Source organism: Colias croceus, chromosome 3 (assembly GCF_905220415.1).
Source record: "Colias croceus chromosome 3, ilColCroc2.1".
Classification (NCBI taxonomy): Eukaryota; Metazoa; Arthropoda; class Insecta; order Lepidoptera; family Pieridae; genus Colias; species Colias croceus.
Genome location: NC_059539.1, coordinates 9738155 through 9765872, shown reverse-complemented (window position 1 = coordinate 9765872; position 27718 = coordinate 9738155). Strand labels below are relative to the sequence as shown.

At 36.0% G+C, this 27718-nt stretch overlaps 1 protein-coding gene across 1 annotated transcript in view; it reads right to left on the bottom strand.

Annotated features, from left to right (window-relative positions):
• The window catches only part of LOC123705898 (dynein axonemal heavy chain 7), a 51489-nt gene that overhangs the window by 23225 nt on the left and 546 nt on the right, over nt 1-27718 (bottom strand). The window contains exons 2-52 of the mRNA XM_045654986.1: nt 27415-27655; nt 27138-27342; nt 26731-26866; nt 26465-26631; nt 25994-26147; nt 25384-25533; nt 25003-25194; nt 24796-24924; nt 24423-24670; nt 23868-24089; nt 23597-23678; nt 23356-23480; nt 22952-23129; nt 22462-22583; nt 21925-22209; nt 21728-21850; nt 21502-21655; nt 21071-21297; nt 20205-20349; nt 19779-19907; nt 19344-19506; nt 19112-19227; nt 18803-18962; nt 18465-18601; nt 17985-18215; nt 17139-17304; nt 16850-16995; nt 15961-16086; nt 15619-15741; nt 15255-15415; nt 13920-14091; nt 13362-13544; nt 12476-12607; nt 12274-12387; nt 12063-12170; nt 11651-11848; nt 11213-11336; nt 10254-10429; nt 9564-9715; nt 9044-9191; nt 7819-8031; nt 7100-7272; nt 6082-6223; nt 4973-5086; nt 4617-4727; nt 3139-3327; nt 2525-2754; nt 2072-2297; nt 1390-1572; nt 786-1011; nt 176-321 (exon numbers count right to left, since the gene is read on the bottom strand). Of these exons, the coding sequence (XP_045510942.1) occupies nt 176-321; nt 786-1011; nt 1390-1572; nt 2072-2297; nt 2525-2754; nt 3139-3327; nt 4617-4727; nt 4973-5086; nt 6082-6223; nt 7100-7272; nt 7819-8031; nt 9044-9191; nt 9564-9715; nt 10254-10429; nt 11213-11336; nt 11651-11848; nt 12063-12170; nt 12274-12387; nt 12476-12607; nt 13362-13544; nt 13920-14091; nt 15255-15415; nt 15619-15741; nt 15961-16086; nt 16850-16995; nt 17139-17304; nt 17985-18215; nt 18465-18601; nt 18803-18962; nt 19112-19227; nt 19344-19506; nt 19779-19907; nt 20205-20349; nt 21071-21297; nt 21502-21655; nt 21728-21850; nt 21925-22209; nt 22462-22583; nt 22952-23129; nt 23356-23480; nt 23597-23678; nt 23868-24089; nt 24423-24670; nt 24796-24924; nt 25003-25194; nt 25384-25533; nt 25994-26147; nt 26465-26631; nt 26731-26866; nt 27138-27342; nt 27415-27634 (8382 nt within the window). The 5' untranslated portion in view covers nt 27635-27655. The remainder of the gene's footprint in view (nt 1-175; nt 322-785; nt 1012-1389; nt 1573-2071; nt 2298-2524; nt 2755-3138; nt 3328-4616; nt 4728-4972; nt 5087-6081; nt 6224-7099; nt 7273-7818; nt 8032-9043; nt 9192-9563; nt 9716-10253; nt 10430-11212; nt 11337-11650; nt 11849-12062; nt 12171-12273; nt 12388-12475; nt 12608-13361; nt 13545-13919; nt 14092-15254; nt 15416-15618; nt 15742-15960; nt 16087-16849; nt 16996-17138; nt 17305-17984; nt 18216-18464; nt 18602-18802; nt 18963-19111; nt 19228-19343; nt 19507-19778; nt 19908-20204; nt 20350-21070; nt 21298-21501; nt 21656-21727; nt 21851-21924; nt 22210-22461; nt 22584-22951; nt 23130-23355; nt 23481-23596; nt 23679-23867; nt 24090-24422; nt 24671-24795; nt 24925-25002; nt 25195-25383; nt 25534-25993; nt 26148-26464; nt 26632-26730; nt 26867-27137; nt 27343-27414; nt 27656-27718) is intronic.

The window sequence follows — 27718 nt, the reverse complement described above, 5'->3', positions numbered from 1 at the left end:
TTAACAAAATAATTTTACCCAGTTCTTCCTAAATAATATATTTTGTAAAGGTCTCAAGTGAGGCATTTTAATAAATTTTAAAAATCTACTACTTATAGGTTTAGAATGAAGCAGATGCATTATATAAGTAGCAACTACACCTACACCTGAAACACAATCACATCACTCATCATACCTCCCTCAACTGCGCCTGTTTGACCGCCAACGCGGCCATCGCCTTATCGTACACGGCCTGCGCGGCCGCGAGCCGCTGCTTCTTCGGCGCCACCACCTTCGCCACCTTGTCGTACTTCGTCATCGCTATCACCCACTTGCACATACCTGGTGATATGTCATTGTGATCAAACATCACATTATGCCATGTCACAACACGAAACGTTGCGTCACGACACGTCGCATCATGAAACTTCGCGTCACGACACAACACGTCACGACACAACACGTCACGACACAGCACGTCATGACATATCACGTCACGAAACAACACGTCACGCCACAACACGTTACTACACAGCACGACACGTCATGACACGTCACGGCACGTCACCTCACGACACGTTGCGTCACGCACGTCATGTCACGGCACGTCGCGTCACGACACTTTGCGTCACAACACGTCACGTCAGTCAAATTTAAATGCAAATCTGAGTAATCCAATAAATAGTGTCACATACAGGATAATTAAATAAAAACGCCCCATATTCCAAGTGCAAATCTTCGGAAACTTGAAAAAAAATCTTTATACATTTTTACGAAATATAGATTGTAATCATCAATAAACTTACCCTCAGCAGCTACAGACACGGCTCTGATTTTCTCTGGCACAAAACCATCGTCTTGCATCACAGTGGCCATTAGCTTCTTCATTACTGGTGGAGGAATATTGTCCTTATCATAGTTTTGTAGAGATTCCAGAAATCGTATGTCATTGAGCAGTTTCTTTGACGGCCCCCAGTAGTCTTCTATTGTACCCACGCCCGATGGATTTGGTATTTTGTCCGGTTTCACTTCCTATGAAATAGCTACATTATTGCATCCGAGTTTATTGGTTGTGAATGATTATATTATTAACAAACTTACCGGATCATCCTACATGAGTTAGCATTGAAAAAAGTTTTTAGGTTAGCTTAGTTATCATAAATTTATATTTTGTTCTTTTCTATCAGAATAGTATCACCTATTCATTGACTTTATTCGTTTTCAGAGGTATTCTATAATCTCTCAACTTATGATCGAAACTACCGTCTTGATGAAAATGATCTTGCAGCAGCGGTGTGTCGAGCGCTGCGAGTGCACTGTCAAGATCAGCATTGCCTCCAACAGGCCCCTTTACCTATCGACCTCATTTTTAATTGCCATTTTCCCTCTAAAAAGCTGTAGGTATCATACCTTGAGTATACAAATGGCTTCCATCACCAGTTTGATGCCTCTCGGCGGACTCTTCATAGTCTTAATGAATGTAATGTCTTGCGGAGTTAGCGTATCGAGTGCTGCGAGTGCACTATTTAGGATCGGCATTGCCTCCGCTAGGTCAGCATCACACTCGTCCTTTATGCCTTGCGCTTCACGAGCCTGGACACATGGTAAGGTTGGTGATGAGTCTGAAGTTAAATCTGAACAATTTTTTTGACGTGACAACGTCTTATAATTCGATAGAGCCGCCTGCACGCACGAAAAAACATGACTCATGCGGCGTTACCTCGCTCTGAGGCGTTCCATGTAAGGCTTGAAGTGCGAGCGAGAGCGAGGAACGAACGACAAAGAAGCACAATCGGACGTTGTCACGTTCAACTATCGTCAGTAAACCGACTTTACAGACAACCAATTTTTTTTCAGAAATAATATTACGCAATCAAATGTGGCAAGAAGCAGTAGTTAAAAATGGAAGCCAATTATTGTCTGACTGAATTATAATTAGAGAAATAATAAATAGATGCAATTAACACTTTAGGGTGAATTATTGTCCAAGAGACAACAGACTGTTCCCAAATTATTTAATTAAAACTATTTACTATCGACTTTAAAATCTTTCACCTTATAATATAACAACAGTCATATTACAATATTTTACCTGTTCCTCAGCAGCAGCTTGATCCATCAGCACTTCAGCTTCAACTAAAGCGACACCTTCCTTCTCCTTCTCCACTTTAGCTGTTGTTTCAGCGACCGCCGCTGCTCCAGCTGCTAATTTTGGCTGCAGCACTTCCAACGCTTGTTGTAAAGCTGCTACCGATTTTGCAGCTATTGCTAATTGATCTAAACCGGTAATGTAGCGCTTTTCGCCTGTTAATAACTCTCTGTGAACATGAAAATATACATATTTTTTCAGTTTTCAATTTATGAAATTGGTTACAAACAAAGTAGGATTTATCTATTGTGAAATGATAAAATATTTTGAAATTGTTCAAGTTTTTGACGAACTCTACAAATATGAGCCGAAGGTTCTGTGTGGAACTCAGATATCAGATACACAAAAATTTTGAAAAAGTAAATGCTACAAAACAAAAACAAACAAATAACTCACGTCCTCTTTTTCCCCAGCAGCGATTTGAACATATTAATGAGTTCCAAGTACGCCGTGGGTGTGACGTAGTTGTATCGTTTTAATCTCAACAGAAACTCCCTCGTAAGCTCCTGTGTGTCTGTATGGAATATCTGGCAAAGCTTGATGGCAGTTTCTCGCTCGAGGTCTGTCAGTTCTACGTCTTTCAAGAAACGGGTGGCCACTGCGAGCAACGCGTCTGGAGGCCATTCCTAGAGATGATATATTTTACATTATCGATAAAATTGAATTGGAAATTATTAGCAGCTGTTGCTGTGAGCTGTTGCAGCTGTTACTGTTAACCAAAATAGTAAGAAAATCCAATCTTTAAATAATTTAAAAATAGAAAACTATGAAGTACAATTACGTACTTATTAATTGCTGTATCAAACAATGTGTGTGTGAATATGATTCTTATTTTACTTTTGATTTTTATAGATTATATTTTATTACCAAAATTTCATAAAATAAAGCTAGGTCAGAGTAACAAAAAGAAAATTTTAATCGTCCCTTAGAACCAGCCAATCCTATATGATGGTATTTCAAAAGCACTAAATCTCTATCTGTTTTTGTCACTACCAAGTATCCCACATTACCTGGAACCAGTCGATAGTGCAGCAGTTGACCAGCGAGGGGAACTTGCGGATGCGCGTGCGCAGCGAGGTGCCGGCGGGCGACATGGCCAGCACGATGTGCAGCTGGTCGCGCACGATCGACACAAAGTAGGCGTACAGCGCCGTCGGGCTGCCGTCCGTCTGCAGCGACTTGTCGCGCTGTCGGTCTATCTGATGGGATACACTCAAACTCAAACGTTTTGTTAATAGATGTGTTCACGTCAGACGTGTATCGTTGTTCATGTCAGACGTGTATCCTTGTTCATGTCAGATGTGTAGTGTTGTTCATGTGAGGTGTGTAGTTTTGTTCATGTGAGATGTGTAGTGTTGTTCATGTGAGACATGTAGTGTTATTATGCATGTCAGATATATGTATGTCAGATGCGTAGTGTTATTCATGACAGATTTGTAGTGTTGTTCGCGTTAGAGGTGTACTGTTGTTTGCGTCTGACGTGTACTGTTATTCGCGTCAGAGATGTATTGTTGTTCGCGTCATACGTGTGTTACTTCTACTGTTTTTCATTTAAACAAACATATTATGCAGTATCGGCTTTATTGGCAGAATCGCGAGAACTCCACAAAACTAGATTTCAGGAAGGTTTAATAAAAATCTAACATCTTTCAAAATACAAACGATTCTTCTAAAGTGAATTTCCTTTAAAAAATATAATTAATAATAATGTTTTATAATCAAACTTAAAACATTATAAAATTACATTAGAAAATACAGTTACAGAAAGTAAGTTTTAGAAAATACATTCAGAAAAATACAAAAAGTCTTGAAAATCGACATCTCGCAATTTCTTCGTACGTGATGTATCCGGCGGCACTGTACGCGTACTTCGTGTCAATAGAAACTTACATCACACTATCCACACGAAGTGCGCGTAGTGCCAACGGATATTTCTTCTAGATTTTTCGACAGGAAGCTTCTCGTAGGACCAATTCTTCGTTTCGTTTTCCAGAAGTTTCATAAAATTACATGGATACTTTGTATATTCTATTACAAATGTTTTTTAAAAACATCACAATTAGCTGAATTCATAATGTAATAGTTAAGATTTACACAAAGTTATTATAGAAATGATTTTTTTTTTAAAAATTCCTTCAAACAAAACAGAATCGCAGAATTAAATAAACATAGGTATTATGATATCTACGGAATAATCAATTTAACATGAAACTTCTTAATAATTCTTTCTACAGAACTCACTCAAATAAATAAAGCTTAAATTTTAACAATCACAATACTCGCTAAAATATTTGCTCATTGAAAAATATTGCGATATTTCTTTCCGAGAACACATTTTACGGGCCAAATGAACTGTGTTATCAATGCTCCATATTTCCAGGCTCTTGACTGCTATTTCTAAGATATTTGCAGTCTTACTTCGACATATATTGGTTTCTATAACACAAGGGGTGTAATATTAAATAACATAAAAATAACAAACACGTACCACTCTCATTTTTTCGCACAATTCTGCCTTTTCGTCCGCTCCAAATATATTCGGTACTTCACCTGAATTCAACATATTGTTCACATCTTCCAAGAAACCTTCTTCTTTAATCTGAATAAAAAATAAAATAAATATTCATAATTTTAATTAGAAAAAGCTGCCATCGTTGATGTAGAAAAAAAAACAGTTTTCAATTAATGTTTTCCGTGTATCTAAAGTGGAAAAAACTTTATCGTCAATTTCAATATATAATTAATGTTTTCCGGTTGAATTAATATTTTCAACTAAGAGCTGTGAATGAAAAAATAATTTTCTATTGTATTTTCACATTCTTTAAAATAAACATGCGAGCGCACCTGTGATTCAATAAACAAGAACACCATGTGTAAGTCTGGAGTGCTAGATTTCCGCAGGAGCGTTTTCAAGTCCTCCCTCCATTCTGTTTTACCGTATGTTCGACTCATTTCCACCTGCATGATATTATATTTGTATTATGTTATATTTGTAAGATTTTAAAAATTATAAAAATCTAAATACAATCTAGATAAAATTAAATGAATAAAGCTTCCATTGGGTATTTATTTGTACCAACACAACAACAACAAATCAATGTCAGTCCTGCAATTTGACATAGTACTACATCAAATGTGAAAGGTGCAGAATACAAAATGCATGGTGAGTGATGAGCAAACTGTATTATGTAGCGTGTAAAAAACCAATGTCAAAACTATAGAGCGCAGAGTTACATGGTAAACAGTATGTGGTACATACAGTACAGAGTACAAGATGTGTAGGTACAGAGTATATTTTTGTGTAGTTCCTTTTTGCTGCGAATAAATAAATTCTATTCTACATGATGGTAAATGGTATAAAGCATGTTTGGAGAGTCTAGGGTATCTACACTAATATTATAAAGAGGAAAAGTTTGTTTGTTTGATTGTAATGAATAGGCTCATAAATAGAGCAGGCTCCAAGGAGATGTTCGTTTGCAAAAATAGCGGACCTAAATCTGACTTCTGATATATATTGTATAGATCCCAGACATCCTATAGACAGATGTTGCCAACCAGTTTTGTGGTCTCCCTCCCCCCACCCGGGTAATTAAATATGGCATACAAAGAAAAAAATAAAAATTTCCAAAACATGTCGTGTGTGGTATCAAATGAAAGAGCTTATTGAGTAGATCACGAATATATAGCATACTATAACATTTCTTACACTTTCTCTAAGATTTTTTAGAAAATTTACGAAAATGCTCCATTTTTGAGTTAACTTTAAACCACTATAGATTGAAAACTCATGAATATATTTTTTAAATTCTTATTTTAAATAATTAACAATAGTCCATTGTTTGGAAACCGCGCGGCACAGCTAGTATGGTATATTATGGTACATAATATGTGCAAAACAAAATATGATACCCGTACAAGTCAAGCTACACGTCACACAGTACAACCCCACCCACCTGAAACAGATCGTACTCGTTGATGTGCGCGGCGAGACGTGTGAGCGACTGTCTGCCCGAGCCGCCGAGCCCCACGAGCAGCGCGTGCGACCGCGGCTGTGTGAGCACGCGGCAGATACGCGACACGTGCTCGATCGCGAACCTGACGTGTAGTGTATTTACTATTTTTCCATACACAAATTTTTGCTATTTGAAGTAATGCGTCGCGTCGCGACATGGCAATACCGTCACGTCATAAAGTAAGGCATAATATTGGTAGCTTTGAATTTTGCCAAAGAAGTTTCACTTCTGAAACATGTGCTCGGCACACACTTTTACAGAATTTTCAATTCGTCTGGTTGGTTGTCGTTTTTTTTTTTGTTGAAATTTCATATTTATGATTTTTAGCAAGAAGTATTCGTCTGTCAATGTCTGAAAATTTATCTATTCGTTAGTTTGTGTAATAATTGTGTATTATTTTATTTCGTTTGTTATAAAATAAAAATGGGAATGAAAAAACAACTTTCGTTTTATTTTTATCCCTAAAATGTAACCTTAACCTAGGTTAACAAATATCTAAAATATAAATACCTATTACTATTCTGTACTCGATGAAATCACATTTACAGCAACTATAATAATTGCACTATCCACTTTATTCCGTCAACACAAACAGACGAGCGAGTGTAATGGAAAATCTATGTAAATATCGAGAGATTTATTTATTTTGATACCGATCGGCTAGCTTTATGCAGCTCACGTATTCGACGAGGTTTCGGTTGTAGCTTTTTGAAAAAAAGTTTCAGAACTTTTGTTTCGTTTTCACCAAAGGGGAATTTTAGATTATATTTATTTTAAATGTTACGTATCCCGCTATATCCTGCTATTTCTTGTTTTGATAGTCATGAAAAACGAAACATATTAATGTACCTACAGTGATAAATTTTTCTCCTTACCTCGCAAAAAGTTATATTGAGACATTACAGAGGAATAAGACAAGGAAACATAATAATATGTTCAGACTGAAATTTTATCATACCTGAAAAGCACAAGGTTCATAGGTTTTTTGGACATATTATTGAACTCGACGAGGAAAGCGTCGACGGTCGAATTCAAGTGTTCCATATTTGTTGTCTCCATATAAAATCTCGTGTCCACTTTTGGGTTGGCGAAATCGCAATATATCAGGTTGCGAAGATGCAGATCTGTTATCTGTTGAACATTAGGATTTATAAGATAAAGTATGACTACATCGTGCTGCACATAAAGTTTAAAGATTCATTAAACACCGATACATTGTTCTAAAAGTTTTAATCACAACTAACTAATCATTGTTCCATGGGCTACTCTTTCCTATCATTTTCAGTATAAATCTATCAGTTCAGTTTTATGAAACCAGTCATTTGAAATGTCATCCCGTAAATTGAAAAGTAAAAGTAAAGTAAAAGTAAAGTAGAATAAAATTTCATTTTACCACAGTCGCTTGTCGAATACAAGCCGGTAGTACACCATCCTACGCAATGACTGCCTCATCATTAACGAACAGCTCTACAGCTGTCAGTTCTTACCTTCTCATTAGGATTCGTGAGCAACCTCCAAGCATCTTATCGAAATCATCATTCAAGTTATTCTTCGTAGGTTCCCTTAAACATGTGACGAGCCACTTTCTATCGCGTTCCTGCACCAGCCACTTATTCTACCATCCTAAACAATTCGACTCACCTTGAACATCTTTTCCTACCTCCACCTCCCACCTACCTTTTCATTAGGATTCGTGAGCAATCTTGAGAGCATTTTATCGAAGTCATCATTCAAGTTATTCTTGGTAGCTTCCCGTAAGCACGTGACGAGCCATTGCCTATCGCGCTCTTCCACCAGGCGGTCGGAGAACACGCGTAAGCACTCGTGTACCCAAAGCCGTTTGATGGATTGCAGGTCGGGAGTTACTTCTGGCACGGATAGAAGAACACCCTGTTCGTTTGTATGGTAAGATAAATCTTAGGTAGTTTTCTTAAGAGTTATAGGTAACTAGTTTTCCACCCGCGGCATCGCCCGCGCAGTCAAAGAAAAACCCGCATAGTTCCCGTTCCCGTGGGATTTTCGGGATAAAACCTATCCTATGTCCTTTCTCGGGTATCAAAATATCTCTATACCAAATTTCATACAAATTGGTTCAGTAGTTAAGGCGTGATTGAGTAACAGACAGACAGAGTTACTTTCACATTTATAATATTAGTATGGAGTATGGATTCGTGACGAGTATACGTAACTTAGTAATAAGAGTGGGATGCCTTAATATTTGTGTGAATACTGTCAAGTTGGATATTAACACTGAGCTGTCCTGTAACATGTTGTTAGTTTCAGTAAATCTTACACGAGCGGATAGTCAGACATACTGTGATTATTCAGATTCGTTTGGTTGTTTATTAGCAAAAATACACATTGTCACAGTTACGCTGTTAGTACACCGACGCATTCGCTTGCGGCAGCGAATCTCTGCGAAACTACTGCGTAGCGAAATATCTTCGTAACGTTAGTAAACAGCAATGTTTTCATGGCCATTTCGCAGTTCCTTGCGAAACAATACTGACAAGGACGCAACTATTTCATCTATCTATGTGCTAGAGTGAGACATATCATATGCGAAAACCTGCCATACTACCGACAAATTTTTCGTTGTTTCGCTGCCGCTCGCGAATGCGTCGGTGTACTAACGGCGTTAATTATCAAAATTTTAATATTTTGCTCTATACTATAATTTACTGATCTCTTTTCTGTAATAGAAACAAATCCACAGATGTTCTCACAACATCAGTTTGAAAAACACAACTTAACATGCACATAAATTATAACAAGTTTAAATCTTGCAAGCTAAATTGTTACAAAGAAAACCGAGTACACCGCGAGAAAACGGCAAATTAGCATAAAATCTAAACAAATCGCGCGTAATTTGCGGCAAGAACAAAGTTATTACACCACGTACCAGGATGACTCTGGAGAAATCTCGCAGATTGAACGTGTAATGCGACTTGGAGGGCGTCGGCAGCAGGTTGAGCCGGCACTGCTTGTACACTTCCAGTGTGCCGGCCACTAGCTCGTCGATGCACGGGTCGAATTCTTTGGAGAAACCCCTATGAAAACGATGTTTAAAAAAAATCGGAAATAATTTATGTATTAAGACTTACTATTTTAAATAAAATAAGTTGTTTTGCCTGCTACAATTTTTTTTTATTGGTTTTTCGGACTTTTAAAAGATTTTTTTTCATGAAATTTCATTAGGCATGTTGAGAGTAAGAGTTTGTATCTTTGAATCTTGCTAAAGAAGCATCACTGACACGTGTGCTCGGTACACACGCTCCTTTTTATCATCCTAAACCCAGCAACGACAAATTCAACAAACAAAACATAATATGTAAAATCCGTTGAGGCTTTCATGAATTATTAAAAAAAATTCTACTACGTTTCGATATTTTATATGTACATAATAAAGTACACTATCGAACCTAGTGTCAAGATGCCACAACATAATCCTGCCGAATATAACTTGCAGAGTTTCGTCGTCAAACTCGTCGATGCAGAAGAACGAAAAGTGTCGCGAGAACCGCGGCGTCACCAACTTCGCGCCGGGCGTCGGCTTACCCATTGCACACATAAACTGGAATAAAAGTTGCATAATATGCTGTAGTTTTCGATAGATACTGATGTAAATTGTAAATACACATAAGTATTTATTATTTTCATTATTATCCCAAGTAATAAGTATAAAATAGTTAAATGACTACCACTAGAAAAGTTTATTTCTCATTCATTATTGTAATCATTTACAAACAGACAATAAAAAAACTATTAAAGATAATATTCCGGGTGAACAAAGCGAGACATAACTATCTATGTATATCTGCATAATATTTTGTCAATGAATTGTGTTTAGCGCTGCGGGCCAGTGAGCGCTAGTGTATGTGTTTGTGTATGGTACGTGTTTGTTTTGTGTGTACCATAACCAGTACGCGTACCTGCACATTTGCACGTCGATGAGTTACTTGGCAACGTCAATTAGTGAGCGCTATAAAGTGTGTGTGTTTGCGTAATTGAGAGTTTTGTGTTTCGCACATCGATGCAGTGTTGAGTGAGCGCTAGTGTGTGTATCTGTACGTGTGTGTGTGTGTGTGTACGTACCCGTGCGGTACACGTACCTGCACGTCAATAAGGTGCATCGCGACGTTGGTCTTGCGGTCGTACCACAGGCCGAGGTCGATGCCCTGCCGCAGCACCTCGATGGGCGGCTGCGCGCCGTACGTCTCCGCTTGCGGCATGCTCACGTCGTCCACGAACACCACGCAGTGGCAACCGATCGGGGGACCGAACACGCCTTAAGGCATCGCATAATATGATATTCGTTAGAGGCGAACGGATAAACTCACAGAAAAAACGAAAAACAGCACATATTATTTGTTAGAGGAGAGCAGACGGAAATATCCTAGTATTAACACCATGCGTAACACCCGATTGTGGGGCCGAACACGCCTTAAGGCATCGCATATGACATTTTTTTAGAGCAACTAAGAAAAATGATATACTCCGTTTGGAGCTGAGATGTAAAAATGTGTTTAAGTAATACCAAATGCTCTTAAAATTATGAAATATCAAAAGCTCCACATTTCTGATTTCAACCTTAAATTCATCAATTTGTATTGGTCTCTAAAATGGTATCTAAAATTTATAAAACCACTAGCGGTCCGCCCCGGCTTCGCCCGTGGTACATATTAACGTTTTCTCTACATAAGAACCATCCTCGTACTTCAAGGAATATAATAAAAAAAGAATTATCGAAATCGGTTCAGCCGTTCTCGAGTTATGGAATTACAAGGAAAAGTGGCATTGATTTTTATATATTAGATAAAAGCAACGTTGTTAAATAAAAAATAATGTGAAAATGACCATACAATTTTTGAGCAATAGCACCTTAAGCTCCTCGGAGCAATTTTTCAAACAACAGTGACACCTGTTATATTAGCATGAATAAAATTCATCCGCGCACAAGCGACACTAATATGACTTAACGTATCTATGTCAGTGCCATTTTTCAAAAAATATATAGGTAAATCTTACCGTATATTTTTACATTATATGTTAAAAATAAATAAACACAAACCTTTTCTTCTCTTGTCCAGTTTTCCCATGATTATATCTTGGGTTTGGTTGCAATTGGTTTGAGCGGAAAATGCCATTATTAGAGCTTTGTACACTCTGGTGTCCACTCTTTTCACAAGAAAATCCTGCAACATTATCATTTTTTTGTACTCTATAGCACTAGTACACAAAAAAAGACGTGTGGCACTCGGGGACTGCCGCGGTAAAGCTATAGAAAGCCCGCGATAGAAGCTATGCAATAGCTTAATACTTCCATAAGTATTATATATTTCGTCACAATTTGAAAAATAAGTAAAATAAAGAATGGGCCCCATACCTAACAACAAATTCACTACTAGACAAGCATCAGCTCGAAGCAGAGGCTCGGAATATTATGAAATATGCCTGAATCCTGATCACTAATAAGCACCTAATTTCTACACCCTCACGCTTCACTCACAATAATATACGAAGACTTCCCCGTCCCAGTGGGTCCAACCATCATCACTGCTTTATGATGAGTGACCAGCAACTTGAACAGCGCCAAGTATCTCACACTGTCCAGGGTTGTCACCAGGATCTGGTTAGGTGGGGTGTCCCTGCTAATGGGAGGTGCGGAAACCACGTCATCTTGCCAGGGCTTCCATTTTCCTTTACCCTGGAAATTTCTTTTGTTGATGATAACTTTCCAATTCGTTATTAGTATGGTAACATCAATACAATACAACATCAATATGTTGTTGATGTTTATAAGTAAACACCATTTTTATTTTAAAGAAAAAATTACAAAATTTGAATTTTTCAATATCACTTTTACATATGACAAATCATATTCATTCATATTTTGAACTAGCAGCTTTTAGCTAAAATACCTCTTTTATGAAACGATAATCATATACAAGTCCTTCTTTTGGCAAAGAGAATATGTACTGCTTCTCCGGTTTCGGGATCTCTCGGGGATAATTCAACGCTTCTATGACCTAAAATGTAAAGTTTTTATTATAAATTATTGCTTTTTCTAGCCTTAAAAACGAACTTTAAAAATATTTTATATTCAAGCAGATGTAAAATTAACAACAATACCTTTTCAGGAAATTCCTTTTCGAGCAATCCGCGGAACATCATATCAAACTTTGGACGACTGTTTGCTTCCAAAGTGGCTCCAATTGACCAAATACACGAGAAGAAAAAGACACCCTAAGAATAATATTTTATTTAAAAAGTATGATACTCACACATAAAGGTTTATTTATTGGTTTAAAATGGCTAGGATTTAAATAAATACCTCGAGTTGAGCTCGCACGTCGAGATCTGAGATCTGCTCCATATATTTGTCATCGTTGAAGTCGTCCATAAATGTGTCGAATAAATTCATACACGCCACCACTAAATTCGACCGAGATGTCACGTACATTTGCTATGGAATGAAAATGAATAACATATCACGAATACAATACCTATACTTATCATAGATCAATAAATAATATACTGAACCTAATATATTGGATTTGGTATTGCAATCAATACCAAAATAAAATTGAAGTTTTGTGAATAGGGCACTTTTACATTTCAATTTTATAAAATCATATGTATCATGAGTCGGTCCGTTCTTTTCAACTACTACGTGTTCATGTGTATTGTGATTTTGTTCCTATCAATTATTACACGCTCATGTGTATCCTGAGTTTGTTTTTGCTTGCTAAATACTAATCTTTATTTGAATTCATACATTAATTTTCCACATTGAATTGGGGTTCAGGCCCCCTGTACCTGTACAATGTTCTCATGTGTATTATGAGTGTGTTCGTTCTCTTCAACTACGAACACGTGTGTATCATGAATGCGTATGTTGTTGTGTTCAGCCACGACTCTAGCAGGCACTTCCAGTCGGAGCCTTTTGGGTCTATGTGTTCACGTGTATCGTGTGTCACGTGTATCACGTGTCATGTGTATCGTGTGTCACGTGTATCGTGTGTAACGTGTATCGTGTGTCACGTGTATCACGTGTCATGTGTATCGTGTGTCACGTGTATCACGTGTCATGTGTATCGTGTGTCACGTGTATCGTGTGTAACGTGTATCGTGTGTAACGTGTATCGTGTGTCACGTGTATCGTGTGTAACGTGTATCGTGTGTCGTGTGTATCCCCCCTACCCCCCACCCTCACTCACCTTCACCAGCCCCGAGTACTCGACGAGCCAGAGCAGCGGCGAGAGGAAGCGCGTGAAGAGCGCGCGCACCACGTTGCGGCTGAAGCCGTGCAGAGCGCGCGGGAGCGTGTTCAGCCACGACTCCAGCAGGCACTTCCAGCCCAGACCTTTGGGCTCCATGTATATCATGCCGCAGCGGGACACCTGGTGGTCAGAAGAGTCTCGTATTTGTAGTAAACATTCGTTAAATGACAAAGTTTAGTTGCTAAAAACATATTTTAAAAACAAGTTTAAAATGTACCAGAGTTTTAAAGAGAATTGTCAATTGTCAATGTAATAAAAATAAAAAACAATAAACATTCGCAACTTAATCAAATTCGATATATCCTAAAACAAGCGTTCTTTTTAGGACATTATGCCCTAAATTTTTATAACTTTGTGTCTAATGTCAAGATATATCTGTAAAAATACACAAGGGATGGATTACAATATTTTTGCGTAAAGTGAGCATTCATTTTTTTGTATATTCTCTAATCTATGTTGCTTGAAATTTTTAAAATTCCGTTATTAAGATCTTACCGTAGCCGGCGAGGCCGCTTCCAAGTCCATCGGCTCGAACATCAGGTTGGTGGTAGGCGCCAGCTGGATGATCTCGCCGCTCATGAGGCACAACTTCTTGTTGTCATCCAGCACTGTGTTCAAGTTCTCGATCCAAATCGCGTCCACTGGACCGTCGAAGACTAACCATTTTCTAGAGAGTTACAATTTTGGGCATAATATTGGCACAAATCTTTTCAAGTATTATTATCTGTATATTCTATAAATCAGCATTCAGGGGCGTTAATATAAAGGAAATCTGCACTTCAATATTGTATTTTATCATTAATTATGTAAGTGCAAATTAATTTTCGTATATTTGGAGGAAAAAATGGTACACATGTGACAATGTTGAAAAATAGTTTTCAGCTAACAAAAATTTTCAACCAATTTAAACTAGCAGATGGATAGCCGTTTAGGCCTTAATGGTTGTTGTTCGAAAGTTCTATTGTCGGGTACGACGAAGAAAATCCAATTAAACGCTATTTAGGTTTAGTCGCCACATGGTTAATACACATCTTTAGGTCAGTGAAACGTAAAGTGGTCTAAATTAATGGATTTTATAGTCGAGCCAATTTAATAGGCAACATTTGACGTCTATCAATTTTATCTTCGAAGAGAGGTAACCTGCTTAAAAACATCGATTAAAGTGTATTAATCGATACGGATTTGAAACATTTGTCAATCGAATTTTTTAATTTATGATGATTTTTATTCTCAAGTAATCAATGCATTCGATTCTAGATGTCAGATTTCGATTTTTAGAGTAACGTCTCTAGTATTTAAAAAGAAAAAAGGTTTATTGACACAAAATTGTAGCGACGTCAGTTCTTCAATTCAGAAATTTTTTATTATGTTTAGGATGGTTTATCAGTAAAATGAAATCTTAAAATAACTTCTATCGGTCATTATTATTATAAATATGTAATCGTAATTGAAAAAATTTAAGCAAATGTGCAGTTCTAACAAAACGAAATATCATGTTATTCTATGTCGTCGTTACTAGGTTACGTTGTTGAATTTTGTTGAACTGTCAAATGTTGCCTATTAAAATGGCTCTACTATAGTTTTTATAGATAATAATTTTATTGAGTTTGATTGCTTATAAGTACCATTTTTTCACTAGCTCTAACGGAATTGTAATATTACAAAGCAGAATATTCTGATTATTCTTATGAATTTTCCATTTTGCCAAGCAACATAGATCAAACCAATAACGCCATTCTTTAAAGATATTCAATAAAGTATGTATTATCAAACAGCTTGACGTGATCGAATTGGGGGTTTATCTTAGACTGACATAGACCACAACATTACCTATTATTATTAGTAGAGACAGCAAAAGCGCGATAGCTAACGGCCAGAATCCCGTCCGACCACTCGTGCGATACCGGGTCGAACTGCCCGTACAACTGGCCCATGGTTATCGACTTGGGGTTTATTACTGTCCATTCCACTGCGTTCTCGTCCATTAGACCCTGTAATAAGGTCATTATTTTCTGGGAGAGGACTAACACCGAGATAATAATAGGCATTTCTTAAGGCTAAATAATCCTGAACAGAAATCAACATCGAAATGTTGGGAGTAAATTGTAATTTAGTCAAAGATCGAGAGCAAAAATTATGGAAAATCAATTTAATTGTCAAATCAGGCCACAATAACATATAAAAATATTATTACCTTTTCAGACACTAAAGCCAATGCATGTCCGAGCGCGTGGTAGCATTTTGTTTTTCCCGAGAACGGAAGTCCCACCAACATCAGCCCGTGGCGAACAAGTATCATCTCGTATAGTTGCAGTACCTACATATTTTACAGAAACCAGAAAATGTGCGAATAAAATTTAAATTAAATAAAATTTCCAAAAAATATTGTAAGGATCCTAGGAATATTATATGAACAAATTTCGTTCATTTGAGTAAGGAATTTAAAATCAATGGTCCAAAAAAAACTTCAGCTATAACAAAACCTAGCTGTACCATTTAATTTCTACCAACTCCTCCAACCATCCATCATACATACCTTCTCCACAAAGAAGTCATTAGCCTGCAAGTTGAGCGGTCCGCAAACTTCGCGTAAACACGCTACGAGGTGCGGCAGACCAGCTTGTGGTAGTGGCAAGCCGGGGAACAGGTCACCGATAATACCCTGAGTATATATTTGTGGTCAAAGCCATTGGAATGGTAACTCGTTTATAGGCATTAGATAGCGAATGAAAACTGAACATGTAAATGCTAAAAACAGGAAAGGATAACGCCTATATTGACTGACTGCTGAAAAGTGGATACAAATTGTGTTCTGTTCAAATATACAAGAAGAAAAATAAATTATGATATTTTTACAATAAATTTAAAATAAATAAACCTGTGTGGGCAACCTTTTCATGATGAATCACGAATTACTGAATCACTGATTATTCCACGTCGTGATGATCCCTAACTTATCAAAAAGAACCGCTGTATCATTCGATTCTTCACATTAATAGAATAGAATGTTAAAGATAATAATAATGTTCTTTAACATTCTATTTAATTACAATAGTATTTTAAAGGCCACAACATATTTCTACACCCACATTTCATCAGTATATTTAAGTCCATGCCCCGACTGAGAGCAAATTTATTGCGCTCTGGGCATAATTCCAAACTCTTGTCTGACTGATGAATTCCTCATTAGAGCACCCAATAACAACAGAATTCGACATGGGGCTTGGACCCTTGCCTTTGAATGTTTTACTTATATGTGAAACGCCAACCATGTGTTAATAGTTTCATTTAATACGTTTTATATACTTTAGAAATAATCATAATTACTTGATTAAAATATATTGTGACGTGATTTTTGTAGAAATATGTGCAAAAAGGATAATGACAGTAAAAATTATTTTGCCGAACATTAAAATGAAACTTACCATAAACAGGGGTACATCATGTTCCAAGAACTTGGGCAAATTGACGTCCTTAATTGACCGTAACAGGATAACATCTTCATCTTCATCTGGGTATCTCAGCTTCAAAGCACCGGCAGCTCTAAGCACTGATTTTACCGCACGCATTCCTATTTTTACGTTTTCGCGTATTAGTATTAATTGCGAAAATTTAAGTAAAAATTTACGTAAGATCCCAATAAACATAGAACGATAATAATTATAACATAAAATATAACAGTTATAATTATTTAAACATTGGGTATATACTTACCATAATCGTAATGACTCTGCGAGGATAATTGTTCAGAGCACAGCCGGTACGTAGCGACGATTTTCACAGCGAGGGGCTTAGCGTTCAAATAGCCAAAGGCGTAAAGTTCGATTTCAGATATTAACACATAATCCGGCACCATCATGGCCACTGAGCGGAATAGCGCCTGTGAAATAAAAGGTTCGGTTAATTTTTATATCCTGTTTCAAGTATGATTGTTATAAATGTTTATCAAGCCTTTATCACCATTCTAGTTGTAGGTTACTAAAAATGTATACGAATCACTTCCTGATTCTGCATAGTAGGTGATATCGACAAGGGCGAGGACTTTTAAGTTATTTCGATTTTTATTATCATGAAATTGTAATTTTTTTTAATCGTACATTTCTTGGTAGAGATACTAAAATATGTCAAATAGCCGATTATAGTACAACGCCAACTTCATTTTTAGCAAAATCGGCATTCTTCTTTCTTTTATCAAAGAGGGCTGTCTTTGACAAAAGAAAGAAGAATGCCGAGCTCTAATCGTAGAACTACTCACACATGATGCTAATAATGATCTATATTACCGAAAACCACCACCAACCTTCAAATTATCCGGCAGTTCCGACCGTCCAGCATAACCAGGGTTCATCGTGATAAACACCGCACAGCTCTTGTCCAGGTGCAGCAGAGTGCCCTCAAACAGCAGTTCAGTGGCTCCAGAGTTAATACCGCGTTGGATGGACAGGATCTGCTGAGCCACTACAGATAGCACTTCCAGGTCGATGCGGTTGAACTCATCGAGGAAAGTGGTCTTGACTACACGCTGCATAAGGATGACCTTGATCGCGACAGAATACCAACCTTTAAGTTATCCGGCAGCTCCGATCTTCCTGCATACCCAGGGTTCATCGTAATAAACACTGCACAGCTCTTGTCCAGGTGCAGCAAGGTCCCTTCAAACAACAGTTCAGTGGCTCCCGAGTTAATTCCGCGTTGTATGGACAGGATCTGCTGAGCCACTACTGATAGCACTTCGAGATCGATGCGGTTGAACTCGTCGAAGCAAGACCAAGCGCCGCATGAAGCTAGACCCTGAGAGAAAATAGATTTGATAGAAAAATTCTATAATCATGAATGATGAAATTACTAAATAGAATAAACCTTCATACAATTAAAATTTAAATATAAAATTGTAAAAAAAAAGATAGTATAAAAAGTAGATAGATAGACAAAGACAAATTTTCAAAGCAAAATAAATTTTCTTGGTCTATTTGTACAGAAGGTGCAAAGCTGATTATCATACAACAATGAATAATCTCTTTGTTCGTGAATAAATCGTACCTTGAAGAATTTCCCAAGCGCAATATAATCCAAACCATCTGAACAGTTGAATACAACACATTGTTTAGCGACTGCTTTAGCCAAATCTTTTGTGGTTTCTGTTTTTCCAGTCCCAGCTGGTCCTTCTGGTGCTCCACCTTCAAAAACAAACAATTTCAGCATATTTTCAAGAAATTGATAATACTTTATAATTATTTATGTGAATTAAATTCTAAAATGGTCAGCTCTACGCATTGGTTACCCACCTCAACAAAGACCTCTTTCATTCTTTTTAGTATATCTTTTGCAACCAAAACATACATCGCATATAAAATTTCACCCATCTCTTTTAAACTTACCAAGATTAAGATGCAAGGCTCCAAACAAAGTCCTAAAGCACCGATCGGTGAGCGGAGTCACCACTAATCGTCCTGTATTACCGAGATATTCATAACCATACATTAGTTGAGAGTTTATCATTCTTGTTGCTATCTGCCAACTTAGGTCTTCTTCTTGTTCCTGCCAAATTTAATTGATGATAACTACAATATTATGTTCTATAAAATAAATTTACTTTGTTCTAATTGCACACAAAGAAAATTGTATGAATTATAATCAAATTTGAAAAAATCACACAGAAAATTAAAATTAAGCAATAAGTGACTTACCTCCCAGTAATACCTAATTTGAGAGAGCCAATTAAAGTCATTATCAGTTTGCACGTTGAATTCAATGAGCTCCATTAACACATCTCTAGCATGCACATCCAATACTACTAAAGCACCTGAAATAGGAAATTTTATTATGGACCTATTGATACTTCGCTACTTTTACTTCGTACACCCAAAAAATAAGTCCCTGAAAAATATCCCAGTTAAAAGGTTTGAGACAATAACTTACCCAATGTTATCCTGTTCTGCAAACTCAGTTCGCCTCGGACCAAGTCGACAATCTTGGAAATCTGGTAGTTACACTTATCCCAATAAGCCCTCATGGCCGGTATACTGATGTGGATAGCTTCCGTTACTTCGGACGTCCAGAACGTCATCGCTATGCATTGTACCTGATTTGATATGATTCGTTTTAAGTTTTATTGGACTGACTGCGCGGATGGAACATTTCTTACAATCAAATTATATTGTGATTAGTGGGTTTAAGATTATTTTAAAGGTTTTTTTTTATATTATAGAATTATCTTCATTTTTCTTTACTTAAATGTAAAAATGGTCTCCTCAATTGTTTCAACGTCGTTCAATTTATTTCACCAAATTTTCAAATTTGAGCAAAATCTGATATATTTAATTAAAAATGTAATTATTTATAGAATCAACTTACAGCCTGTCCGGGCCAGATCAACACCCAATTCTCCCTTGGCCGTTTCAAGTAATCATCGTACGATAACGCCACTACGTGATGTACAGACGATTTCATTGCTATCTCCAGCTCTAACAACCATTTCTCCACCTAAATCATGTTTAAAAAAAATATTTTACATCATTTCATTATTTAGGGTGCTTAATATTTTGAAAAAAATATTGCATTTTTATGTGGTTAATAGGCGATCTTCATGATTGGCAAGAGAAAGAAGGACGTTTTCAATTTTTTAAGATTTCGGTTTCGTAGATGATTAATTATAATAAATGAGGATTAAAGAAATATGAGAAAATAAATTGAAAATTGAAAAGGTAACCATACAATTTTCCTATCCTACCACACATTTCATTTTCATTACAAAAAACAAAAAAATAATTCAAAACCCACTTGTCCCCTAGCCGCAGCGGTATTGATAGTAATAGTGAGCTCCACAATCTCTCCCTCGGAAGAACGCATGTGAGTCACCACCATGTCTTCGGTGAACGATAGTTTCGCTATGCCCTCGAAACACTTCTTGAGGTGCGGTTGGACGCTATAATATCATCGATGTTTATGTTTTCACATATTAAAGTAGAACAAAAATTAAATTATATTTCAATAAGAAAACTTTTACGAGCATATTTCTAATATTTATTTTTTAACATTTCATTAAAATTTTCTGCGTACAAACAATATTAGCGATAAGGTCGTCCTTTGCTGTTTCTGTTAAGTCTTGTCTTTACTTTATGTATTTATTTTCAAAGTAATAAAACATTTTCATTCATTCATTCATAATGTATGGTATGAACAATTATAATGAAAATGAATTACGGTATTCTTGTAAAAATCTACTAACATTTTCTTACAAAAATGCTATTCAGAGGTGAACGCTAAATACAATTTCAATGAAAAATAAACTTTTAACTTCAGTTCTAAGTGCTTCTTTCAATAGTGCAAGAAAAGAAAAAGTAATCTTTTGTGTAAATTTTAGAGTTGAAAGGCTTCTCTGACATTTAAAGCGTACCTACTCTATGTTTGAAAAGCTTAGCTCGAATTTATACCAATAAGTTGAAACGTACCTTTCTCTACACTTGTCAACTTTTAAAGGCTTTAACGTTCTCGCAAAGAGAAATGAAATGGTTTCATAAATGTATGAAGCTATTGAACGACTAACGATTTTAAATAATTATTTTAAAAATCAACTGACTTTTATTATAACTATTCCTACATACAAAATAGACCTAAGAACACAAAAATATTCCATCTGTACCTACCGCATAGGATCTTTTGTTTCTGACAGAATTTCCAGCAGCTCATCGTTAGATAAGAAGAAGAATCTCGGGAAGTACAAGCGCTTCTTCTCGAGATACGCGTTGAGACCACGTTGGACCATCTCCAAGAGATTATTGGATTTCTTGAGTCTGTCCAACATTTTCTCGATGGTTATAACGTCAAGTACACGCGGTTCCGTGAAAGCTGCTTTCATAATTTCACGCCACATCTATTTTGGTACAGTAAAATAGTAATTAATATATATAACATCATCAATGTGGATACTAGTGATGATTTTACATACAAAAACAACTATAACAGTCCATTTTTCATAGTTTTACTATATTAGGTTAGTAAGTATTAGATGATCGGTAACTATAAGATAGATATTCACTTCCCAGTCTTATTTATTTTTCAATCAAGATATTATCACCTTATCAACAGCACTGAATCTTCTTCCCTCCTCAGGAATTTGCTGCTGAATATCAGGGGAGGAGAATATAGGCTCCAAGTACATCCACGTAGCTTGAACTTTGAGCCATTCGTCCAATATCTCCTGAAGTAACACTAACTTGCCTTCCCAGTCACTAATAAAAAAGAAATATTTTAGGGGATTTTCAAATATTAATAAAGTAGGATATATCTATAAGTTGGCTTACATAATAGTCTCTTCAAATGGTTTTATATACGGCGAGTTTTTCATCGTCTGCGTTTTGACAATATGGTCATCTAACAAAAGCTGTATTTCGTCAACACTCGACAGAATATAAGTTCCAGTATCCCTAAAACATAAAAACTCATTACCAAATAGTTCTTCATAAGAATAAACAGAAGATGAAATTCAGAAGTCACTGACTTATAAGGCAGGATGTCGAATTTAAGGTCCGCCCATTCCTTCATCATCTTATCCAAAGCTTTCTCCAGGTTATTTTCTTTAGTAGCTGCTTCAGAAATGCTCTCAAACTTCTCAATATAATCCACTAGATTGAAATCAATCACTTTCTCTAGTGACAACTCTTCATCAACAACGATAGGAAAGCCAACAATTTCTGATACTTTCTCCCAATGGCGAGGTTTCATACCCGGATTACCGAGGGTATTTATTATGGGCATGTGAGTCTTGAAATCTTCCATTTTCTGCCTAAAGTTTAAAATTTTATTTTACATTTTCACGTATCAAAACCAATATGAGCTTACAGGCTTTACGTAGGTAAAGTTTTCTTGTTTTGCTATTTCATAATTTTCAGCATGATGAACTATCGATAAAACGTTCCGAAAAATTACTACGCATGCTGCCTAATAATTATTTATAAAAAATAGTATTCCTTATTAGAGATTTAAAAAAAAGTATTTTTTTTATACGAAAAAAGGAAATAAAGTTTTTATTTCTCACCGAACTGATTGAGCAAGTTGAAACGTAGCAGGACTTTCTTGGAAAGACTTTTCCAATTTGTACACAATTTTATAGTAATAACCAACATCGCCTTCAATATCTTCTGGGTCGTAGCTACCCACCTAAATAAAATATTATTTTGAGTCAATACTTTCTTCTTTACAAGTGATAACTGCGTTAAAAACAACCGACTTCAAACTTGCACTTGCAATATTTACAAATACAGACAAAAATGCTCGTAAAATAAAAACTACTGGGCCTATCCGAATAAAATTTTTATGGGACCAATTCGACACCATCCCGCATCGAACAAAAAAAAAGAATCACGTAAATCGGTTCAGAAACCTCGGAGTAATCGGTGTACATACATAAAAAAACATACCGGCCGAATTGATAACCTCCTCCTTTTTTTGAAGTCGGTTAAAAATGTAATAATATAATATACTCTACCAACTCTAATAAGAAATTATATTTGAAATATTAAAATTACCCTGGACTTCATCCAATTATTATACTTTTCAAGGAAATCATAGCCAGCGTCGAACAATTTCTTGAAGGGCACAAGTCTATCGTATACAGCTTTTCTCTTGGGGTACTGCGACACTTCCCAGCCAAATGATGTCTCTTCCTCGTTGAACTGATCGATCTTTACCAATGCATTAGCTAACCTATCAAAATTGTTGTGATAAAACTGTAATTAATAATTGCATTCACTTTGATATTCTTCATTCAATTCAAAATTGTTGAATTTGATGACTCGTATAAGAAATTTTCGCTAACAAAATAAAATGTAAATAAAATATTGCCAAAAATTCCAACGTATATTTTCGCACGAATCTCCGATAGAATGCAATTTAACCTGAAAATGTGGTAGGTAATAAATAAAAATCTAACTTTTCATCAAGACGCCGCGCACGGGTAACGTATTTTGGCAATTCGTTGATATCGCCCCAATATTGCAGCTCGTTGCATTGCTCCTCGAATATATCGAGATCTTCGATAAACTTGGCGATGCGGACCTGTTCATTCAAATGTAAACAGTTATATCGGAAATATCAATTTATATACGATTTTATTCGTAAAAGTTAAAATGTATTTCAGTTCAAAATATTACCCAAATCACTAACAAACTTACTTTTAATAGCTCTTGATATTCTATCTTCTTTTGGTCGCATATCACTTTACATTCCTCCGTTACTCCTGGCATTCTTCCATACCTGACGATCATAAATTATACCCATTCAAAACAGTAAACCCAAACAATACAATAAACAATTTATTATTATTTCATACACTAATAGTAACGCTGGAAACATTAAACTCTAAAAGAATTACAAAGGAAAATGATGTAATTTCTAAAAGTGCCAAGAAAAAGATGGCTAAACTTCCAACCCATCTATACCTACCAATGGAAAGTCTGATTATTCGCCTTCATCTCCAACGGTGTGAACGTAGTATAGTCCCCGAGGAAGATAATATACCGCAGCACATTCCTCAATTTGTCTTCCATTTCGTCTAACAGAATGTCCTCTACTTTCTTACAATAGGCTATAAGGTCCATAAGAGCGGCTGTATCTGGTGGTGGAGTTAGCAAGGTTGTGGCTATGGTGGAGTACTCGTCGTATATGCTGTCAATTTGGGATTAAGTGGGGCTATAGTAGGTATTGTAGTAGTTATTTTCTTATTTATGCTTGAACAAATTAAGGGTAGATGTGAAAAATATTTTTTATGGTATAGAAGAGTGGATAATTCATGATGTTTTTCTCTTATTTTTGATTTTTATCTAAATAAAAATTTCAGAGAAAGTAGTTGTAATAATGTACTTTGCTAGTTTTCTTAACTAATACAATTTTAAGGCGCACAAATAATTTGAAATAACGTAAAATCATAAGTATTTAATCGAGATTGAAAGCAGGTGCGAAAAAAATTATACGCATATTTTCAAAAATAAGGATGCTAACGATCTTATCATATTCTGGTAATCCTCCGTCATTCTCCTCAGCAGAGTATTAGCTAATCTTGTAGCAGCTCCCTTCAGCGAAGTGATCAAATCCCCTCTCTGCATACGAAACATGCCGATTGTGATCGTGCCTTCCAACTTGGATGGTATTTCCCGCGCCAAGTTAACAAATTTCACCGCTTCTTCGCAGTATTCTTCAAAAGTTTTCTCGGGTATCGATTTTATGAAGCTCTCTACTTTTGCTGCTGACTGTAACACACATGTTACGTATGTTAGCAAACAGTATTTTTGTCAGTATTAATTGATATTTAAGAACAAAAAGAGCAAATAAGTTTCGCAATTATAGTACCCGCATACAGAAAGCTGGAGCTTACCTCCCCATTAAGTAAGCAAACGTAATCATCAAAATCCTGAACACGCAATTCAGGGCCTATTCTCTGCTCATTAATTAAATCCGCTATCTTCCTTTTGTAATCTTCAACTAAATCATTATCTATGACTGGCTGAAAATTCAAACCAAAGAGAAATTACCCAGTGATATAAAATGCAAACACAAAGTTTATTTTGAAATGTGTACTAACCCGTAATGTAACCCTACTTGTAATCACGTAATCCTGATACAACAGAGTTTCCAAGCGAGGGGACTGCCGACAAGCGTCTATTATGAAATCGTACAAAAGACAAAGCTGATCTCTAAATTGCTTAAAGGAAGGCTCAAATTGTATGGCATCATCTTGAAATGCTAAATTAACAACGAATCCCTGATTCATGCCCTGAAAATAAATCAAATTGAGTGACAAAGAATTCCTTTCCGAATATCTGGAAAATTCTGAAACCTTGTAGAAAAATTTCGAGCAGCTCTCTCGGATCTTTAAAAATTAAACGAAATTTCAAAACAATTCCAATTTGTATTAAAATTGTATTACGATTATTACAATAAAGTATTTATAAGGAAGTATTACCCCAACATCCATGACGTAATCGGTAAACTCTTTCATAGACTTGAGACAGAGTGTTTGCAAATTGTAAGTCATAATGCAAGCAAGGCAGTTGTAGAAATGCTTCATCTTAGACACCTGTTTAGGTTCAGGGATTTGTCTCTTTTTGCTACCCTAAAAAATAAATATAATATTTTTAGTGATTTTTTTTAACTAAGTACGTATATTATCTAATTAAACAGAATATCTATTACTTGTTCATATTTTGCGAATAAGATGATGATTTTAACTTCAACCAAGTTGACCGAAAATAACCCTTGTTTTGAACAATTTACACTTGCGAAAGTATAGGTTGGTACATTTTTTAATAATCATGGGATAGAGACCAATGGATTTACATGTACTTATTAAATTTGTAATTAGCCGCTCAGCTATACAATAATAGTAAATTTTAACAGTGTACTTTTGAAGTGAAACTTCTTTAGACGCATTGATAAGGTGAGGAATTTGTTATCTTTGAATCTTGCCAAAGAAGTTTCACTTCTGACACGTGTGCTCGGCACACACGCACTTTTTTTTAGTTTTGGACAACGCAGGCAGAAGTTAGTTTAATAAATAACAATTCACAGGTCACCTGCAAAAACACAGCTTGTATAGTGGGTATCCACTGCAGTGTTAGCACATTTCCGGCGGCGTCTATATGCCGCTTGCACACAAAGCAGAAGTCCTGCAGCTCGTACGCCTCGTGCGTCGTCATTATGTCCTTCATGCTTATGAGACGGAGGTCGCTACACAATTGAGGATCACTTCAGTTTTTTGATGCGAACGATAAAATATAACATACATTTTCGAGATCTTTTTCCAATTCAGTAATTGCTACATACCTATGTAGCAATGTCTGCTTAAAAGTACTTTCATAAATATTTCAAAATACTCCATACCAAAATTTTAGAAGTAATAAGTGCAATATATGTATAGGTAAAACACGCAATAACTGTCTTCATCAACTTTTTCGTAATATATTTACTTAACTTCAAATTCAAGACCAACCGAACCAATCAAATAAAAATGTGCTTTCTAACTTCTGCCACAAATGTATTCTTACTTGAACTGCTTCCACCATATTTGCAAGACCTGTGCAATACAAGGGTTCACACTGTGCAGGTTTTTGTTCACATACTTCTTGGCGACCACATAGCGGTTCCTCCACGCATCATCTTTTTTTGCTAGCTCTTGTTTTAGGGGTGTATCTTCTTCTTCCAAAGACTCTTCCTAGAAATTAACCGAAACTATTTGTAAATTAAAATTCGAGAATAATCTACTTCAGGTCTTTACTTTATACAATGTTGAGCAAACAAAAAGTGTTCAAACCGTATTAGGATCCTTCAGAACGAAGTCCACGATGGCTTTTTTCATGCTCATCATGAAGTCCTCTCTCATTTCATCTGTGCATGTAAAAAGAGTTTCCTTCCATCTTTTAAGTTTTGCTGGTATTAAATTATGAACCCTAAAACAGTGATTTTTGTTTTGAACTATTCAGAAATGATTTCTGTATATGTGAAAATTTAATAAAAGAAAACAAACATAATATTATCAGCATTTTTTTAATAATATTCACAGTAAACGTTTCAAAAATATTTCAAGATTTTAATAAATAATTTTATTAAAATTCAAATAAATTTCACTTAAATCTTAAAGAATCAAAATCATAATATTAAGGTGAGCCTAGCAACGATATCAAGAGAACGGCTTTGTTATAAAAATGAAATTGATCTCACCGTAAAATAATTTTATTATCAAGCGGTGCAACGTGTATGGTGTCAATTCCATATCTCACATAATAATAGTATCGTAACATGTTCTTCTCCTCAGCAGAGGGGATAGAATCACCATCTTCCCCGGGCGACGATTGGCAGATTAAGTTCATCAATTTCGCTCTAAACTCTTCTCGAGCTTTTCTCATGGCTGTGAAGCTTTGCATTACTGAAAATAAACATCCAAACAGCTCCAACTATACCATTTTGAAACACTCACAAGACCTACAAGTATACCTACCGCTAGATCTTTTTCTAGGTCCTGCTTTTGATGCTTGAATTTTTGCAGCTTTCGACCGTGCCGGGGGCAATTTTAACACTTCTTCCGGAAGCGAAAACAGCGGTTGCGTTCGTATTTTAAAGTCTTCGGGCATTCTAATTCTAGGTATTTTAGGTAATTTTACATCTGATGAGGATGGACCAGGTTGACTTTTCTTCCGAGTCGGCTTATTATTTTGCATGATTTCACCTTAGGATTTCACCTTATTGATAAAAGCAATATTTTACATTTTACAGCAATCGAAAACTGCATGTTGTTTTGCATT